Raw genomic sequence first — 21,911 nt, 5'->3', positions numbered from 1 at the left:
ACAGGACAGCGAAGCTGTTTAACACATTTTACACATTTATTTCTCCAAGTGACGCATCCTTTCATCCGGATAGAGGCAACCCTTCACCAACGGACACGTCTCTTCAGCTTGCCTTTTGGAAGATTATAAATAGAGGAAGAATTCTGTAGAAAATTGTTGTTCAATTGTTGTTGAGTTGTTGTTCAATTATTGTTCAAACACAAATAGTTAGAGATACAATATGTAGATTTTATTATTTACATTAGAGTTTACTCAAGTCGAGTTTATACTCTATAGATCACCGAGAGGTGCTATTTCGAGGATTCAGCGAGAAGAACCAGTATTGGGGGCGACCCACGGTTTGACAAACCTACGAAGTTGAGTAAAGGATTGACAACCCGGAACTCTTCCTAGTCAAATGACATTCAAACTTCTTCTTCTCTGTTAACTTGAGATGTTTCAACTCAAACTAATGAATATCTTTTAATTCAATTCCATCTTTAATGTTGTTTCATTTTAAGTTTGATCTAGCGATACTCTTTAAGTAATTCTAACGGGTGTTTCATGCAAAGTATTTATAAAAAGATCTTGGTATTTTTCATGTTAACTTGTTGGACACTTAAGCGAATTTGAATTTATATTTGGTCATTACGCGAGATCAATTAATCGGATATAAACACCGCATTTGATTAAGGTAATCAATCAAGGCCGAGAGGAAAGAGTGATTACAGTTCAATGCTTTTAAATTGAGTGAATCGATAATTTGTTATATCTTTCTAAACAAATCAAAGTTATAAGTTGTGTTTTCGCTTAGTATAAATAAACCTTGAAATGAACTTTAATCTAAATATAATTTATATAAATTGTAATCGTAACTATAACCAAAATTAGAAGTAGAAACCAATTAAACCATTAACGATTTTCTATAAACCTCGAGAAAACGAAATTAATCAAAACAGTATTTTTCAATCAAATTATCAGACGTTCTCTGTGGGATCGATATTTTTTATTACTACAAGCGAAACTGTACACTTGCGGAATTCGCACAACATAACATAATAGAGCAAACCTAATTACTGTCAATTAGAAAAAAGCTCTCTCGCTCTCCTCTCCTTATGCCATTGTCAGGGGAGTATGAGAAGGGTGTACAAGGAGTTCTCCCGCACAGGGCCCCAAATTTTAGAGGGCCCAATTTTTTTTATTATACATCTAAATAAATTATTGTTATTAATTATTATGTGAAAAATTAAGTGAATGTTAACTTATGCAGAAAATTACTCTAAGAGTCTTAAAGGGTCCAATTATTATTATTATACAATATCTAATTTAATTATTTTTATTATGTTAAAAATCAAGTTAAAAGCATGTTGGTGTTTTATTTTGTAGAAACATTATTATTATGTGAAAGTATTAATTTTTTTAATGAATATGACCCAATATTTTTTCATTTAGAACAGGCCCCAAAAATGTATAAGACGACCCTGGCCGTCGTCACCGCCCCCCTCTCCCTCGCTGTCTCGTTCGCTCGTTATTAGTTCGTACATCATTGTATCTTCTCCCAGTATATCTCGGTGCAGTTGATTTTGACCAGCGATATGCAACCAAAGTTCATTTTTCTGCTACAACCAACATCAATGAATTTCATTCTACAAGAGATAACCCGTAACTTATTCGAATTATGTAGGTAATAATCCAACAAAATCCATAACTTCTCCCCTCCACTTTATTGAAATGTTACAATTGAACTACACTTGTCAATTAGTCCCATTTTCTGAATTTTAAGATTCAGGACCTTCATTAAAAACAATCTATAATATTTAATTTACATTTTTAATCTATACCTTTTCAAAGTTAGGCATAATGAGCCCAAACATTTTTTCTAGACACATCATGGTCAGTAAAAGATCTTTTCAAATTAATTATTTGGTAGAAAAATTGCAAGTGTTAGAAATTATGTTGCAATATCATCATTATTATTCTTCATTAATGGACCTATATTTATTAATTCTATAGTAGTTTGTTATATGTTTTCCTGTTCATAAGTTAAACAATTAAATGTATGAAGTGAAATGAAGGAAGAAAATAGAAGTTATACAACATATACGTAAACTAATAATTAAAAAATTGAAGTTAATAATGATGATGATGATATATAGGGTATGGAGTGAAGATGAACATATCCAATACACAAAGGTTTTGTTTGCTGAAATTACATGTGAATAAATCCAAAGTCAGCAGAGACTGCAGCCCCAACACAAAGTGATTCTTTCGTCTCAATCTCTTGTATCCCCTCATTATATCTCTATAAATACACAATCTATTTCATTACATTTTCCTCACTTCCATACCTTTAATAACAACACTTATAATTTAAGAAATCATCATATTATCCTTATATGATGGATCACTTTACCCCATTTTTCTTGTTCATGATTGTTCTTATTGTTTTCTCAATTTTTCTTCCATCTTCTTATGATTGTTTTCAGCTAGACACGTCTACTATTAATGATTACATTGAAGAATCATCTACCTATGAAACTTCTAATCAACCCTATGCCTCCTATCCTTCTTATTTTAGCCCTATTCAAGATGGTCCCAACTCCAATGATTTCTTCAAGCTAACAAGTAATTTTCTCAATTTTAAGATTTATGATCAAGTTGGTGTAACATCAACCTCAGTTAAAACAGTTAACGTTCGTGATTTTGGAGCTAAGGGTGATGGATCTGACGACACTCAAGTATGTTTCTTACTTTACATAATTATAGTTACTTCCATTGATTTTAATTTGTACTAATTAGTTTGTTGATCAGGCTTTTGAAATGGCTTGGAAGGAAGCTTGTTCATCTAGTCAAGGAGCTGTTATTGTTGTGTCAGGAGATAAAACATACCGAATTAAGCAGATTCGGTTCAAAGGTCCTTGTAAATCCAGTATTATGATACAGGTAATTGATTGATTAATTAATTTGAGAGTTTTTATATTATAAGATATGGAATTTACTTGAAAATCATATAATTATATGTATAGATATATGGAAGCATTGAAGCATCAGATGCTCGAGAGGACTACGAGAAAGATACTAGACACTGGATTGTGTTTGATCGTGTTCAGAATTTACTAGTTACTGGTGGAGGAATTATTGATGGAAATGGCAATATTTGGTGGAAAAACTCTTGCAAAATCAATAAGGATCTTGTATGCCTCCTCTTATTCTTCTAATATCATATATTTAGCTATGTTGCACGGAAATAGAAACCAAACCAAAACAGCTATTAGGAAATCTTATTTCTAAAAAAAGTTAGATAGGAAACCGAAACAAAAGCTAATGAAGATGAATTTCCGTGCAACATAGATTTTTAGAAAAACAAAAACTAACTCCCCTCTTCTTGTTTGTTCATCATTTGCAGCCCTGCAAGCACGCACCAACGGTATGTTATAGATAATAATAAAAATTATTTTTCAAACTTAATACTATAAGCTTTTTGATTAAAATTTTTTTTTGGACACGGTATAAGAACCCCTTAGATCAAGTGGTCGACGAGGGGCATTTGCGTGTGTCAGTGCGTTCGATATTATAATAAAACTATTATAGAAGTCTAACTATTATGTAATATATGCATGTATACAGGCAGTGACATTCTACAAGTGCAAAAATTTGGTAGTGGAGAAGGTGAAAATCCAAAATGCACAGCAAATGCATATTTCATTTGAAGGAAACAACAATGTTCAAGTCTCCAACCTTGTTGTAAACTCTCCTGAAGATAGCCCTAACACTGATGGGATTCATATTACTCAAACCCAAAACATCCATATTTCTAATACCGTTATAGAAACTGGTATATATATTTACTTCAACTAAAATCACTTCTTCTTCACAACCATTAAATCCATAATCTTAAATTACTAACACTTTTTTTATTGAATGCAGGTGATGATTGCATCTCCATTGAAAATGGATCTCAAAATGTCCTAGCTACTGACATAACCTGCGGACCTGGCCACGGAATCAGGTACTTGCAGTTTGCAGTTATAGGATATGTGAATCAATTTATTTGCTCAGCTATTTATGGATATTATCCTTTCTTCAGTATTGGAAGCTTAGGTTCTGCACATACAAAAGATTATGTGTCAGGAGTAGTGATTGATGGTGCAAAGATATCTGGTACTTCAAATGGTGTTAGGATCAAGACATGGCAGGTATATATATGTTTTATTTTTGGGTTTTTATTGAAATTCTTTGAGTAAAAGAGCAGATGGACATCCCAACTAGGTTGGCACCCGAGACGCTGAGCCCTGGACGGGGTTTTGATTGAAATGAATTTGTGATAAAGCAATAGAAATGATTAATTGAAGGATATGGCCATTGTGTCTTGTATTTATATATGCAGGGAGGGTCTGGAATTGCCACCAACATTAAGTTTCAAAACATTATAATGGATAATGTCACCAACCCAATCATAATAGATCAGAACTACTGTGATCAAGACACACCATGCAAGCAACAGGTACTTCAAACAATTTATAAATAAAATAAATATATTCATCAATTTATGTCCCAGACACGACTTGATTTTATGACGGTTCATGTTAGCGGACCCGAATCATTTCGGGACTAAGGCTTTGTTGTTGTTGTTGTTGGAAAAGGATCAATTAACCCTAAATGATAAATAAATTTGATGAATTGCAGAAATCAGCAGTGCAAGTGAAAAATGTGGTGTACAAGAACATAAAAGGGACAAGTGCTTCAGATGTGGCAATAAAGTTTGATTGCAGTAAGAATTATCCATGTGAAGGGATATTGATGCAGGATGTTGTCCTACAAAGACAAGGAGATCAAACAACTAAAGCTTCATGTGTAAATGTTCATTTGGCTGAGAAGGGAGCTGTTTCCCCTCATTGTCCTTGAATTTCATTTCTAAAACATACATACTTGTGTATATGTAATATAGTCATACATTTATTGATGTTGTAACATATTCCAATAAAACAATCAATAAAACAAATTATTTATTTTATCACTTATTGAAAAAAATTAAATGAACAAGGTTAATTTTAATACTGTCAATCTTCAATAAATCAACCAATGCTAGAAATCTCCACGACACGAGTTTAAAGAGCAATCACATCATTTCTATTCGAAGAAGTTGATCAGATCATACTGAAATTTAAATAGGAGCGTTACAATATGGGTTGGTTGGATTATAGTTAAATTTCAATCCCATTCATGTAAGGGTGGCATAAAATAGGTTGGATTAAATGGATTAGATGGATTTAAATATGTTTTTGGGTATATGATTTGCCTGGAATCAAATTTCACAAGTTTATAGACTTTCACTTTTGTTTTCATACTTCAATAAAAGAAAATACTAACTCCTATCTCATCTCATGTCTCGTCTTTTATATATATATATATATATACACTGCATGACATTAATAACGATTTTTAAAATACTACTTTCTTTCTTTGTCAAAAAAAAAAAAAAAAATACTATTTTCTTTCTTCTTATTTTTTAAGAGGGTGTTTGTTTCAGTTTTTCGGAGGAAGGTTTAACGTTTGACTCCAAACCGCAGGGAAATATAGTGTTTGGTTAGGTTTATATAACCGCAACGTTTAACATTTTCTCAGGAAACTGCAGCGTTTTGGAGCGTTTCACGAAAAGCTCATATTTGGAGCTTTTCATAAGAGCTGTTTGCAGTTAGTTGTTATGGACAGAATTATCCTTCTTATTTCCACAAAATATGTTTATTCTTTAACATTATTTATATTTCTACAACATAATTATCGAAAAACAAGATTTTGTTGCGTTTAATAAATTTTTTATTTTTTATATAGATTATTTTTATTAATTTGTGTAACACATTTTTTATTTTATAATAGGATAATGTGCAAAAATACTCCAATATTGTCTTTTGTACAAGTTGGACAAAAAAATCTGATATTTTCATTGAATTTATAAATATTAATTTTCAATTTTATTATTAAAATTACAAAAAAAATATGAAATATTTTTTTAGAACTACTGGTATGTGCAATTGGTGTATAATAATAAATAAAATATCTATATTTTCTAATAATATCTGAAATCGACCCAACTTGCTAATGTTAGAGGTAAAATTGCTCTTAACTGCCTGTGTTATGGGTAAAATTGCACTATTTTAGACATTAAGAGTAAAACTATTTCTAGTTGTAAACGTTATGTGCATTTTTTTTCACATTTTTCCTTTTATAATTTCATCGTTGATTAATTTAAAACATGTCCATTTTAGACATTTTAAATCCGAACAGCAACAATTCAATATAATTTTACCAAATACTAGTAATTAAACAGCTAATAACAAACAGCTAACAGCAACAGCTAACAGCTTACTGCAACTACAAATAGCTAACAGCAACCGCAACAGCTATTAGCTAACAGCTGAACCAAACATGCCCTAAATAACAGGTTCACCTCTTTCAGTTTTCTGTTATTATTTGTTGTTTGTTGTTGCGGGTGATAATAGTAGATATTAGTTGTTTTTTTTCTACTAAAAACATGTGTTTCAAGATTTTATCAAGCACTTTTTAACCTGTGTTTAGAATTAAAAGACAAAAAATAGTTTCAGAAAATGAAAACAAATGGGCACTAACGTGCCAGTGTTGGTTTTTTTAATTAAAACTAGTTTTTAGCCCGTGCGATGCACGGATTCAGCTTAGTATATAAATATTAAAATAAAATTCTAATTTAATAATTACAACTAATGATATAAAGGTGTTATCTAAATTAAATATTATTATTTTATTTTTCATTTACTTTAAATAATCTTTTTATAGATTAATATAATAATATAATTAAAATTAATATATTATATTATATTTTTTATCATTAAAAAAGGAGGGAGTGACACCTCAACTCCATCTGTTTTATATTACATAATATATAAATATGTATAGAATTAGAGAGATTTTAGGAGATAATTTAGAGATTAATCTAAATTCGGTAGAAACTCTTACATATAAATATGAATAAAATAATATTTTTATAGATAAATATAATAATATAATGAAATTAATTTATGATATATCAGTTTCATCGTTATTGTTTTATAATATATATATATAGATATTTAGTTGACTAACTGGTTTTTTTTCGCTTTTTATATCCCATAATTCAGTTCTTCACTTGTTTTTTCTTTTTTTCCTATCTTATTGACACAGTTACAAAAAAAGAGAGAGTAAAAATGCTAACAATTACGTCTCCTGCATATAGTAATTATAAAAATATGCATAAAATATTTACTACATTATTAACACAGTTACAAACGAGCTGTTAGTGTTATAAAAATCGGTCAAGTCGGCAACTAATCGGCCGATATATCGATGATTTTTACAACACCGACCTATTTTATATAACTGGTCGGCATAAGTTGGAAGCCCGATTTTCTTTCGCCTAGGCGGTTTAAATGGGGTTAAGTCGGACAAGTCGAGTTAGACGGGAAAAATCGGTCTAGGCGGAAAAAATCTGCTGAAACAGGTTAAAATCGGCTAAAATCGGTCCAATTTATAAATTACAATTAGTAAAAAATAATACAAATAATTAGTATTAATTAATAACTATTTTATTATTTATTTAAAATAAATATGTATATTTTTCTATTATATAATATTTATTATTGTTATTATTATTTTTGTATAGTATAATTTATATTTTAAATGTGTTTATATAATATTTATTTAATATAAATCTAAAAAATAGAAAAATATAAATCCGATTAATCTTTGGAGGTCTTGTCCGCCCGACTAGCGCCTAACGACTTTTACAACACTTAGAATACACGAAATTGCTTCAATTTATAGATAAAAAAAATTTAAAGTGTTTGATATGACAGTTAAATAACGGTTAAACTAGTCCGCCCAATTTTTTTAGGCATCAATTAAATTGATATTGCTTAAACATTTTATGTATAAAATTTTACCATTTCATATGTTAATGGAAAATTTTAACCTTCTCTCTAATAAATACTATATATATATATATAAAAGAAAAAAAACACATGTTAAAGTATAAATATCAAGAATAAAATTAAAAAGTTCTAATAGAAATATAAAAATAGATATCAAACTACCGAATTATATTAGCCCGTTAAACTAGTTTAACATGACATTAGTCTGTATGAAAAATTAACACGTGTAAAAAAATATTGATCATATGTTGATGTGTATGATTTTTAAACTAATTAGTTCTAGGCATGTGATTTGCTTAGCTTTTTTTTATTTGGTTTCGTCACCATTATACAGATGTCTATAAATTCACAGATTAAAACTCTAATAGATACCGGATACGAGGCTTTGGAACATGCATTTGGTTTGCGAGAAAGAGACTAATCTAATTCTCAATGGTATTCTTCTTGTTCCCAACTCAGTAGACAGATTAATGTGACATTTTTGCAGGGATGGTGTGTTTTCTATAAAGTCTGGGTACAAGTTACTAGAGGGGCACCAGGACGGCTTGGATGCTAGGGATGGTTGGAGAAATCTATGGGATGTGGAGGTGCCACCAAAAATCAAAATATTTTTGTGGAAACATGGAGCTGGTTTATTACCAACAAGGTCCAATTTGATTAGTTGTCGTGTTCATATTGCAAATAACTGTCTGTTGTGCCTAACTGATGTAGAATATGAATGGCACCTTTTTTCGGGATATGTAAAGCAATGTTGGCATCTCGCTGGCCTGCAGCCGCCCGGGGAAGAGTGGGAACGGATAGAAGAATGGCTTCTTAATTTTTTCTCACTGCTAATAAAGAAGTAGCAAGGCACGGAGCATTTATGTTATGGCCAATTTGGGGGCAAATGAACCAACAGCTGTGGAATAACAAGTGCCTGCCCCCGAGTGAAGCGATGGAATTATCGTTCAAATTTATGATCGATTGTGAAGGACACAGCCGGTCCCAAGCCCGGACAAAGGAGGAGGGTTGCGGTAGGTTTGTGGCGGCCAGTGTAAAACTTAGCCACATCTTATGACATGAACCATACTATAAATATCGTTGGGGCGTTCCCTACTCAGCGACGCGCTGCACTTCCTAGACCCGGGTGTAGTGATAAATGTGCAAGGGTTGCTAGGTCGTCGCCCTGAAGCGTCGCGCCACCCCAGGACTCGGGGGTGGTGTCAAATATGCAAGGGTTGCGGGTAAATAAGCTAGTCCACAGTAATGGTAGGGGTAGGGGTAAGGGTAGTAGGTTACGCTTTGGGACATGGAACATAGGTTCTTTGACAGGAAGATTAGCTGAAATTGTAGATGTTATGAAGAGGAGGAGAATAAATATAATGTGCCTACAAGAAACCAAGTGGGTTAGAGTCAAGGCTAGAGAGGTAGCTCATTGGGGTTATAAGCTTTGGTACTCAGGAAAGGATAAGTGTAGAAATGGAGTAGGTATTCTTATTGATAGGGAGTATATTGATGATGTAGTAGCGGTGTCTAGGAAGAGCGATGGTGTTAAGCTAGTGATAGGGGATGAGGTTGTGAATGTCATTAGTGCATATGCGCCACAAATAGGATTAGATGTCTCTATAAGACAAGCTTTTTGGGAGGACTTAGAGGAAGTGGTGCAACAGGTTCCTAGGGATGAAAAAATGGTACTGGGGGTGATCTCAATGGACAAGTGGGTTCTAGGCGAGATGGGTTTGAGAGTGTTCATGGAGGGTATGGTTTTGGAGATAAGAATGAAGCAGGAAATGATATTTTGGAATTCGCATCAGCTTATGACTTGAGTATCATGAACACATGGTTTATGAAGAGAACATCCCACTTAGTGACTTATCGGAGTGGCGGTAATGCGAGCCAAATTGACTTCTTCTTAGTAAGGAGTGCTTAGAGAAAGAGTTATATTTGATTGTAAGGTGATCCCTGGTGAGAGTACGACAACCCAACATAGAGTAATGGTGCTTGATTTTCGAAGTAGGAAATGTATAAGAAAACAAACACCACAAGTAGAGACTAAGATTAAGTGGTGGAAATTGCAAGGGGAGAATCAACAAAAATTTGTGGATTAGATGACCAAAAAAGATGTTTGGACTTGTAATATGGATTTAGATATAGATTCGATATAGACTAAGATGGAGCATAGTATAAGGGAAGTAGCGAAGGAAGTTCTAGGGAAATCTAAAGGTAGCATGCCACCGGGTAAGGACACATCTTGGTGGACAGAAGAAGTACGACAAGCAGTAAAGAGTAAGCGAGAATCCTATAAAATATTAGGGAAATGTAGGAGTGACGAGAACTACGAAAAATACAAAGAGGCTAAAAGGGAAGTAAAGAAGGTCATTCGAGATGCTAGAGCAAAGGTGAATCGGGATCTGTATACAAGATTGGATACGAAAGAAGGGGAAAGAGACATATATAGAATTGCTTGGATGAGAGATAGGAAGACGCGAGATCTCGAAAAAGTTAAATGTGTGAAGGATGTGGACCAGAAAGTCCTAGTTGGAGATAAGGATATCAAGGAACGATGGAGGTCCTATTTTGATGACTTATTTAATGGAGATCGCAGACAAGATGTTGGAGATATAAGTATCCATCACGATATGATAAATCATGCATGCATGTGGAGAATTCAAAAGGGTGAAGTCAAAATGGCATTAAGTAAGATGAAGTTGAAGAAAGCAGTAGGACCTGATGGCATCCCTATTGAGATTTGGAGATGTTTGGGAGAAAGAGGAATCGAATGGTTGACGACGTTCTTCAACAAAATTTGGAGAAACAATAAGATGCCATCAGAATGGAGGAAAAGTATCTTAATCCGTTTGTATAAGAACAAAGGCGATGTCCAAGATTGTGCCAATTATCGGGGAATCAAATTAATGAGTCACACTATGAAACTTTGGGAGCGAGTGATCGAACAAAGGCTAAGGAGGACGGTGAAGATCTCGGAAAACCAGTTTGGCTTTATACCGGGAAGATCAACTATGGAAGCCATCCATCTAATGAGACAATTAATGGAGCACTATCGAAATAAGAAGAAAGACTTGCATATGGTTTTCATTGACTTGGAGAAAGCATATGATAAGGTACCAAGGGAAGTACTTTGGTGGGCCTTGATAAGGAAAGCCATTTCGCAGAAATATATTGACATCATAAAGGACATGTATGTGGGAGCATGCACGAGTGTACGTACTAGTGTTGGGAAGACTGAAGAGTTTCCTATTACGATTGGAGTGCATCAAGGTTCCGCACTAAGACCATTTCTTTTTTCCATCGTTATGGATGAACTAACAAGTTCACTTGAAGATGATATACCATGGTGCATGCTGTTTACAGATGATATTATGTTGGTTGATGAGACGAATGAAGGAGTGGAGAGGAAGTTGGAACTATGGAGACAAACTCTAGAATCTAGAGGCTTTAAGTTGAGCCGAAGTAAGACAGAATATTTGGAGTGTAAGTTTAGCGGCCATAGGAGTAGGGAGGCAGGGACAATCACCCTAGATGGGAGAGTTGTTCAGGCCTCGGATTGCTTCCGATATTTAGGATCTATTATCCAAACGGATGGAGAAGTATATGGAGATGTTGCTCATAGGATTAAAGCTGGTTGGTCGAAGTGGAAGAGTGCTACGGGTTTTCTTTGTGACCCCAGCATGCCTAATAGATTGAAGGGAAAATTCTACCGGACGGCAATTAGACCAGCATTGTTATATGCTATGGAGTGTTGGGCAGTGAAACACTGCCACATCCATAAGATGTCGGTGGCGGAGATACGTATGTTGAGATGGATTTGTGGTCATACGAGAAAGGATCGGGTGAGTAATGAAATAATTAGGACAAAAGTAGGGGTCACATCTATTGAGAATAAAATGAGAGAAAACCGACTAAGGTGGTTTGGCCATGTGAGACGTAGAGCGCTTGATGCGCCGGTTAGGAGAACCGAAGAGTGGCAAAGGGATGTAGTGGTGAGGGGTAGGGGAAGACCTAAGCAAACTTGGAGGAGGGTGATCGAGAGTGATATGAGTTTACTGGGAATTGAGAAAAATATGGTAGTGGGTAGGACAGAGTGGAGGGAGCGAATTTGTGTCGCTGACACGACTTGATTTCATGGTTTATATGATGGTTCATGTTAGCCGACCCCGAATCATTTTGGGACTAAGGATTTGTTGTTGTTGTTGTTGTTGTGAAGGACACAGGGCAGCAGATTGAGAGACATAACGCAAATAACTAGTCAAAATGAGGTTGCAAGATGGTTGCTGCCTTCGACGGGTCAGCTCAAGTGCAATGTGGATGCTGCTATGTTCACAAATGAAGGATTGAGTGGAGCTGGAGCGGTTTTACGCAATTCAACTAGCATCTTTAGAGGTTGTAGGAGCAGTACATCTGAGGGAGATGTTCCTCCTAATTTAGCGAGGCTCTTTCTCTGAAAGTCAATTTGGATTGGGTGAGTGACCGTCGTTTGTCTAAAGTCAGTTTCGAGGTAGACGCTAAAGCAGTGGTGGATGCGTTCGGTCGAACAAACGAGACTTATCAGAGTTTGGTTACTTAAAAATAATCGAGGTTTTTCTTTGAATTTTGTTTCGAGATTAGCGAATAAGGTGGCCCATTGTTTGGCTCGTCACTCTTATTCTGTTTCTAATCCCTTTATTTCCTTTTTTGTTCCTGATTTTTTGAGTTCGGCATTAAGCTCGGACTCTGTTAATTAATAAAGATGCTGATTTGATTAAAAAATAAACTCTAATAGATATATAAGTATTAAAATTTAGTGTAATTTTTTTTAAATTTATCACGTATTAATGTATAGAAGAATAATGAATAATTCAGTTAATATTATTAAATACTTTTTTGAAAACTACATTTTAATACAATTACATATTTTTCCATCATCACAAATAAAAAATTTCAATCCTTTTTTGTTGGTAGCTCTTTAAACTGTCACATACATTTGACCTTGGTTGAATATCGAGTGAGGAAGATAAAATCAAACACGTGCTAGTGACTTTTCTGGCTTTTATTTGCAGTCTTTGTGAAGCATACAACCAAAGGATATTGTCTTCTTTGAAATCTAAAAGTATTTGATGGAGTCAAAGAAAACCGAGGAATATAAACCTTTTGTCCAATGTTACAACTCGTAATTTTCTCTACTTCAATCACATGTTCTCCTAATTGAATAACAATTAATCAAGTTTCGTTACATGATGCAGAAGTTTGATCTATATTAAGATGACATGTATTCTAATCTTCAATATCAATTTTTGATTTGGCAATCCTAATGAAAATACTATTAAAAAATTATGGAGAGTAGACATCTTCATTGCAATGCGATGCATTCTCAACTTTGCAAATAGTATCTGAACTTAAGAAACATTTTTCTTCACATGGGCATGAAGACAATATAAATTCATTAACTTTATTCATAATATCCAATTTTGGTGTAAGAATGACACACTCTTGTAAGTATATTAGATCCTGATTGGTTTCCATCAAGTTAATGTTTGACCTTTGCTTCAATGGGATTACCACTATCTTGGATTAATAAATCTTCAAGTATATGAAATCTACTTTCTCCATCTTTTACATCTCCAATTGTTTCATCCCCAATACTTATGATCAATTTAGAAAATAATTTTAATTCTTAATCATTTTTTATCTTTGCCACTAGTTTAAAGCCTCGTGTTCTTAGTTGATTTAAGCATTTTACCATATTTCCATAATAAGATGCATTTATAATGGTTGAAACTATGTTTTGTCTGCCACCTTTAGGAATGACCAATAATATTTGCTTGAAATCTCCACAAAAAACAATCTTTTCACCAAATGGCAAACTTATGTTATTATAATTTTGAAAACATAGTATATCCTTTAAAGTTCGGTCAAATGCTTCAAAGTAATGTTTATGTACCATTAGTGCCTTATTCCATATAATAAGCATTTATTTAATGATCAACTCAGTTAATGCACTTCCTTGTTTGGTGTTGCATGACGAGTCTTCATTTACAACTATTGGTAACCTAGAAATGTAATTATACCCCCAGGCATAAGAAGAAAAGTTATTCCACTCGATGTTATAATGAGTATAATATCGCCTTTGGGTCTTAGAAATGATGTTAAAATTCTCCATATAAATATTTTTCATGTCCCCAAAATCCATAAACAACAAAAAGGAAAAGCCTCCACCATTATGGCATCCATAATTGTTTAACGCACTATTATTTGGTCACCATTTAATGAATGAATAAAATGTCACTTTCTTCTACCAATAATTATTTGTTATAACACAATTCATCTTGAATGAGACTATTTCTATCTTCATCAATTAGTGCAACACATGGGTAAGGTAAAGAAGGGTAACATCTCAAGCTTCTTCCGTTTCTTTTCAACAACGTCGCTATCTTAGAAAGTATGTAGCTCTTCAATTGATCATCAATCATTCGTGGAACTATTAGACAAAAATTGTTAAATTTTCAATTGCATTAATTGTTTGTATTATGTGCTAAAGGAAATCATTTTAAGATACTTTATGGTTAATAAAATGTTCATTTGCTTATATTTGATTTATTATATATAGTTGGGATTTAATATTAAAATACAATCCATCTTTTATCATATATTTAATAGATAGAATAAATCTTTCGTTTATGTTCAATATACAAAGTGTTCATACAAGATGAAGTGAGACTAAACTTTATGACTAAAACTAATCTATCATAAACTTAAAACAACCAAGTCAAGCATTATGTTAAAAGATGCCATAATGCTATTAAGACTTGCATATGACGATGTTTCCTATTCTTGAATATGCAGCTGATCTCACAAGTTGTAGATATATGAATATCTAGACAGTTACACGAATGTATACGAAAGAGTTCTTATACATTGGTAATCTGGCATGAGATGGGTGAATCTTTTTTATGTCAACTGGACTATCTTATAAGTGATAGCATATATAAATTAATAATCCCCAAACTTAAATAATCGTCATGGGAATTTTGGATTATGGTAGGTGATGCATGATTCAATTTCTCAAGGTTTGCATCGGGTAGTGATTGGGTGTCACATGAAGCAATTACATGGTAATTGAATGATATATTAAGCATTCATCACTATTGATAGATGAGAGATATAACACTGGCCACTTCTGGAGAATTGTTCTAAATTCTTGCAAGGTAATAGGTTAAAAGTTGAAATACAAATTTCACATAGTCTATCTAGTTTAAAATTTAAAAATGATTAAAAGTTGAAACACACTCGATGTTTGATAACTTGCCGGATCCGATTTGATATTCTCTGCCGGAGTTACCTGCAAAACAGAACCGGAGACAGGATCTCCGGGAAAACTCTCCGATGATCAAGTCAGTTTTTATAAGAAGGTTGGTAATTTGACAATAGTATTGCGGGGAAAAATGTGAGCGTACCTTTTTCCCTCGTTCTTAAGGCCTTTTATAGGTGTTTTTTAGGTAACCGCCGAGGGCGGTTACTCCTTAGTGGGACACGTTCTGAGGGCGGTTCCCCCTTTTTAGGCCATGTCCCTTTCGTGGCTTTCATGGCAACGAACGTGGTTCTGAGTGGGAGTCTTGATGCTCCGTTTAGGAATTCGGGGCGGTTACTCGCTTCACCCGTTTCCGCTTATTCGGGTCCCATTCAGGGCGGTTACTCGCTGCGCCCGCTTCCTTTATTCGGGTCTCATCCGATCTTAGACCATAGGTCTAAGTATGGGCTGGGCCTGCGAAATGAGTATGACCCGGTTTAGCCTCGCGGGTCATCACATGCCTCCCCTTTAGTTTGATACAAGAGCCCTTTAGGGTCTGTTCATAGGGGACGCTTCGTTTTCGCTTGTCTATTCAAAATTCAAAAACTTGTGAATTTTTCCTCTTTCGTTATTTCTTTTCCGGCGTCATCTTTTCCGGCGTTGACCTTTTATTTCCGTCATTTCTCTGTGTTGTCTTTCCCATGTAAGTTTTCCTCTTCATAATTTGTACCTCGTTCGGCTTTTTACTTCTGTTTATTTCTTTTCCTCAACATGTCGAACCCCGACCTTGACTTCGCACCGTTCGATGAAAGCTACGTCCGCGAGGTTTCTCATGAAGTTGATGAGATGGTTGATGAAGTTTCAACCAGTTCTCATGGGTCTGATTCCCACCCCGCTGACTTCCTCCACCTGGCGAATACAACCGACGAGGGTCTAGGTTTTGACCCTAAGAAGTTGATTCCGCCACCTGTCCCAACCCCCCGTTTGTTACCAAAGAGGGACAGGTCGGGAAGCCTAGTTTGTCGCGAGACCATTGAGGATTTGCGGGTGCAATATCCTTGGCTCCAAGGTCTCGAGACCATCATTCCCAGGGAGGATAGAGGACCGGGCGATTACCCAAAGGGGTATTTCACCATTTTCGTCGCCCAGATTATCTGCGGCTTCACTTATCCGCTGGCGGATGAGATTGCTTCCATCCTCGGCGTTACAGAATCGCACCTGGGCAGTTACATCCAAATGGATGGGCCGACTTGACCCTGGATAAATTTCTGGCGGATTGTTTGGAGGTTCCTTTCTCGCTTAAAATTTTCTCCAAGCTTCATCATTTCAAGAGTTCAGCGGGGTATTTCACTTTCATCCGCCAGAGCGGATACTATGGTTTTGACGAGAAACTGAACAAGATCCGCGAGTGGGATCGCTCTTACTTTTTTATCAAGTTTAATGAGGGAAATCCGAACTTCCTTCGCCATTGGGGCCGGCCCAATGTGAAGAGTTTGAACTTCGGTTATCCCAGCGAGGAAGAATCCGCCGTCATCAAGTTCCTGAAGAGTACCCCTCCTTTTGTATGGACATATGATCAGGCCTTCCATATGCTAAGGAGCCGAGTAGCGATTGCCTACCGCGAGGGGGATCGCGTGGTCTATATCCCTTATCGCGTTTTTGTACAAGGTACTTTTTATTTCCAAGTTGATGATTTCTTTTAACCCTTTGCAGGGGTGATCCTTTATCTCAAATCGCTGCAGATCGGGAGGCTAAAGCCTTAGCGAGAAGGAAGAAGCGGATGGCGGGAACCGCCTCCGTTGTAGGGGCGGATTCTTCTGGAGGAACGATTCCTTCCATTGAGGCGGCTTCTCCTGTAAGGGCCTCCGTTTCACAAGGTCCCGCTTCTGCCTCCGAGGATCTTCCTTTGACGAGGAAGCAGAAGATAAGTGCGGATACAGAGTCTTCTCGTCCCAAGAAGAAGAACACCTCCGTGTCCCTTACTGTTGGCGGTACACCCGTATCCGCCTCATCCAAAGGAAAGAGCAGTACCCCAATTCATGAGGTATCCTGATCTATTCCCTCTTTCTATATTGCTACTTTTTTCCTCATGAGCTATCTGCTGTTCTCTTGATATTTTTCTTTACGCCTTTGCAGCCAATTCCCGACATCAGCGGATGGTGGACTAGGACCTTTGGCATGGCCGTGAGTTTTTCTTACAAGGATATTGTCTCTTCCATATGCAATGTCCTCGGACGGCTTCCCTCTGCTTCCCGTGTGCGCGAACAAGTACCGCTCCCTACCGCTGTGGAGGGGATCGAGAAGCGTTCTGTAGAGGTATATTGTTGCTTGTCATTCTCTTTCAAGGATCTTGCATCCATTGTAACCACCTATTTCTATTCGCCCTTTTTTATTCGTGAGCCGTCTTATATGCAGATTATCAATTTCGCTGAGGGCATTCTCCGAAGGGATGCCGAGCGAGCCAAGGAGTTGGAAGATCTTGGTACTGAATTGGCGACTCAGAAGTCGCTTTATGATGATGTCCAAGGGAAGGTGAAGGTCCTAGAAGGCGCCCTTCAGAAGGCTATGAGCGAGAAGGAGGAGGCTCTTAAATCTCTTCAGGCTAAGTCCGATGAGCTGCGAAAGGCCCTCGATGATCTAGCTGATTCCCAGGAGACACAAAAGAAGAGGGCTGAGGAAATTCTGGCTGAAGACGGTGCCCGCATCTACTGGTATGGGGAGCGAATTCATGCCGCTTATGAGCATGGACATCAGGGTCTCGTACTTAACCGCCCCAAGGTTCCCATCCCTGAAAAGGATTTAACTGAGAAGTGGGACAAGCTGGAAGCCGAGGATGCTGATATGGATGAGGTACTCCTCTTAGATTGGAAGAGTTTTCAGGAATCTCCAATTATCGGCGAGATCCCTACCCAGAATGCGGAAGAAGGGGCACCGCAGGACATCTCTCAGCCTGAGCAAGAGGTACCGCCCTCTGAAGCAGTTATTGATTCGAGGGTTGAGGATTCGCTTGAAGTAGATCCGCCCACTGGAGGAGATGAGGGAGTCGCTGGAGGCGAGGAAGGCAGTAGGGGTGAAGGAGAGGAAGCCGTAGCATAGTTTAATTTATATTTGAACTTTTTGTATGTAACAAACTGCCCGTATATATTAATTTTCTTTCACTTGCCGCTTTGCCTTGCCTATACGTGCGATTATTGTCACTTTATTTTCATGTATGATCCTTGCCTTTTGCCGACTTCATACTTGTAATTCTTCATAGTAATTTTTGCTTTCGCTAGGGTGGCCAAACCCTTTTTGCAATTTTTGAGTACTCGTTTATTCGCTTAATTTTATGCCTTACTCTATTATTTTTCTTTCGAAAATAATATAATCATAAGGTTTTGTGAGTGATGCGTAATCATGCATCCGCCTTTCTTTAATAGGCTACACATTTATGTATTTTTTGAGTTTAACCCTAAGGGTTTTGCGAGTGATGCGTAATCATGCATCCGCCTTTCTTTAATAGGCAACACATTTATGTGTTTTTTGAGTTTAACCCTAAGGGTTTTGCGAGTGATGCGTAACCATGCATCCGCCTTTCTTTAATAGGCAACACATTTATGTGTTTTTAAGAACAATCCGCATTCGGGCGTAACATATTGAATAAATGTAATAACTGGATACCTTTATTGATAAAGAGAAAAGGTTTATTACATAGGTACACCAACTGTGTGGGATCAAAGCCTCATTAAAACCTTTTATCAGAAAACCCAATGGGAAAAACTCATAAAAGGAAAAAGAGTACTCGTCATTTCCTCGAACTACTCGGCCTTTTTATATAGGCGTAGATTCTCTAGATTCCAGGTGCGCGGGAGCTTCTTTCCGCTCATTTCTTCTATTTCAAAAGTGGCTGGTCCCAGCTTCTTGGATACTTTGTATGGTCCGATCCAGTTGACGCCCAGCTTGCCTTTGCCATCTCTGGATTGTATTTTATCCGCTTTCTTCAAGACCAAGTCGTTCTCATTGATTATTACTTTTCGCATTCTTCTGTCATGATATTTCTTGATTCTATTGCGGTATACTGCCATTCGCATGTAAGCTTTTTCTCTTCGTTCCTCCACAGAATCCAAAGCATCTCTAATGTTGATAGGATTTTGTGTGTCGCAATAATAAATTATCCGATCTGTGGGCGACTTGATTTCAACAGGTAGGACTGCTTCGGCTCCATAAACTAGCGAGAATGGTGTTTCGCCTGTTGCTGCCTTTACAGAGGTTCTGTATGCCCACAACATATGGGGTACCTCATCCGCCCAACCTGTTTTTTTGTCTCCTAGCCGCTTCTTGATGCCTTGAATCATGGCCATGTTGGTAACCTCCGTCATACCATTCGATTGGGGATGGTTTACGGAAGAAAAATGATTTTTGATCCCCATGCTTTCGCAGTATGCTTTGAACTTGGCACAGTTGAACTGGGTGCCATTGTCGGTTATAAGCTTTTGCGGGATTCCAAATCGCATGATAATGTTCTCTCGTAAGAACTCGATCATTCGCTCAGGTGTTTGTGCGGTTACTGCCTCCGCTTCTACCCATTTGCTGAAGTGGTCAACTGCGACTATCAAGTACTTCCTTTTCTTTGTCGTTTCTGGGAATGGACCCACTATATCGATTCCCCATGTTGCGAATGGCCACGCCGTCATTATAGCGATTTGTTCGGCTCCGGGAACATGCTTTTCATTCGCATGTATTTGACAATTGTGACATTCCGCAACCATCTTCTGGGAATCTTCCACCACCTTGGGCCAGTAGTATCCCATCAGTTTGACCTTTCTTGCCAACGCTGCCGAAGCTTCGTGCGCGCCACAAATTCCTTCATGTAATTCTCGCAGCACGTAGTCTCCTTCGTTGCGACTAATGCATTTCAACCATGGACATGTGTACGATTTCCGATACAAAGTTCCATCTCGAATTGAGTATCGAGCTGACTGCCCAATTAGCTTTCTGGCTAAGCTCTTATCAACCGGTAAATCTCCCTGCTCCAGATATTGGCGAATGGGCATCCGCCAATCTTCATCGTCTTCCAGTTCTTCGATGACCATAATCTGATCGACCTCGAATGCTGGTGCCGATTTTATTTCCAAATTGCATGCCTTTTGACTCCATGGTTCTCTACTTGCCGCTGCTTTTGCCAATTTGTCAGCCTTTGCATTTTGGCCTCGCGGAACATGCACCATCTCCCAAACGACTCCCTTGTGCGTTAACTCTTGTGTCAATCTGCCGACGACCTGATGGTATTTTACTAGCTCCTCCTGTTTCACCAGATAATTTTTTGTGATCTGGTTTATCATGAGTTTGGAATCGCTGTAGATTACCACTCTTTCTGGGGTGAGTTCATTGAGCAACTTCAACCCGCATATCATTGCTTCATACTCTGCGGCATTATTGGTAGTTTTGAAAGTTAATTTTGCTGCATAGCACAGGCGAATAACCTCCGGGCCCTTGATGACGACTCCCAGCCCAGCTCCATCTGTAGATAATGCCCCATCTGTGTACATGCTCCACTCTTCTTTTTGTGCCTTCGGACATTCATCGTCATCCCAGGTGAATTCGTTCACGAAATCGGCGAGTACTTGGCTCTTTAGCGCTGGTCTCCCTTCATAGCGAATATCGAATTCTCCCAGGCGAATTGACCATTCCATCAACCGGCCGGATGCGTCAGGTTTCTGTAATACCTTTCGCATTGGGATGCCAGTTCTCACAATGATAGTATGCGCCTGAAAGTATGGTTTCAATCTAGCCGCCGTGGTTATCACTGCGAGGGCCATTTTGTCCAACTTCGAATACCGGAGTTCTGCATCCTTCAGGACTTTGATCACGTAGTACACTGGATATTGTTGCCCTTCTTCTTCTCGCACCATCACAGTGCATATCGCCATATTGGTGACGGATACGTAGAGAAATAAATCTTCTCCATCCTCCGGCCTACTCATTAAGGGCGGATAACATAGTAATCGCTTTATCCCCTCGAATGCTTCTTGACAATCCGGCGTCCATTCAAAGGACTTGGATTTTTTGATGGCATTGTAGAAAGGTAGACATCTCCTAGCTGAGCATGATATGAATCGCCCTAATGCCACCAACCGCCCATTTAGTCTCTGTACTTCTCTTATGCTCCTCGGCGTTTTCATCTCCATTACTGCTTTAACCTTCTCGGGATTCGCCTCAACTCCCTTGCCGCTAATAATGAAACCCAGGAACTTTCCCGCTCTTGCTCCGAATGTGCATTTCTTTGGGTTCAATTTGAGGCCATATTTGATTAGCACTTCCAGGATTTCTTTGATATCCTGTGGGTGGTCTTGCATTTTCTTGCTTTTGATGATCATGTCATCAACGTAGATCGAGAAGTTCTCGCCGGATTTGTCTGAAAATATCTTGTTCATCATCCTCTGGTATGTTGCTCCCGCGTTTTTCAATCCAAAGGGCATCACCTTGAAGCAATAAGTCGCCTGGTGAGTTATGAACGATGTTTTGATTTCATCCGCCTTCTCCATGGGTATCTGATGGTAACTGGATTTCACGTCGGTGAATGATAAAGCTTCATATCCTGCAGTTCCATCTACCAATATATCAATGTTAGGAAGCGGATACATATCCTTCGGACATGCCTTGTTCAGATCTTTGAAGTCGACGCACATTCTGTACGTTCCATTTGGCTTTTTGACTAGCACCACATTGGCTAACCACTCCGGATAGGT

The 21,911-nt window shown here is 37.2% G+C and overlaps 1 protein-coding gene across 1 annotated transcript; it reads left to right on the top strand.

Moving 5' to 3' along the window:
- Positions 1-2,314: 2,314 nt before the first annotated feature.
- LOC136209163 (polygalacturonase) lies at positions 2,315-4,988 on the top strand. Its single transcript, XM_066000561.1, has 9 exons — positions 2,315-2,717; positions 2,791-2,922; positions 3,006-3,173; positions 3,386-3,406; positions 3,607-3,814; positions 3,907-3,988; positions 4,067-4,175; positions 4,367-4,483; positions 4,666-4,988. The coding sequence occupies exons 1-9, from the start codon at positions 2,376-2,378 to the stop codon at positions 4,882-4,884; spliced, it is 1,398 nt and encodes a 465-aa protein (XP_065856633.1). The 5' UTR covers positions 2,315-2,375; the 3' UTR covers positions 4,885-4,988.
- Positions 4,989-21,911: the final 16,923 nt, after the last annotated feature.

This window comes from Euphorbia lathyris, chromosome 10, assembly GCF_963576675.1.
Source record: "Euphorbia lathyris chromosome 10, ddEupLath1.1, whole genome shotgun sequence".
NCBI lineage: Eukaryota > Viridiplantae > Streptophyta > Magnoliopsida > Malpighiales > Euphorbiaceae > Euphorbia > Euphorbia lathyris.
Note: the sequence above shows the minus strand (reverse complement) of the source record. Positions and strands in the feature narration are given on the sequence as shown.

Bases quoted from the DNA above. Each gene is read 5' to 3' on its own strand.
- LOC136209163 (XM_066000561.1), top strand. From the start codon at position 2,376: ATGATGGATCACTTTACCCCATTTTTCTTGTTCATGATTGTTCTTATT. The intron at 2,923-3,005 runs GTAATTGATTGA...TTATATGTATAG, and splicing joins AATCCAGTATTATGATACAG to ATATATGGAAGCATTGAAGC. The intron at 3,815-3,906 runs GTATATATATTT...TATTGAATGCAG, and splicing joins TAATACCGTTATAGAAACTG to GTGATGATTGCATCTCCATT.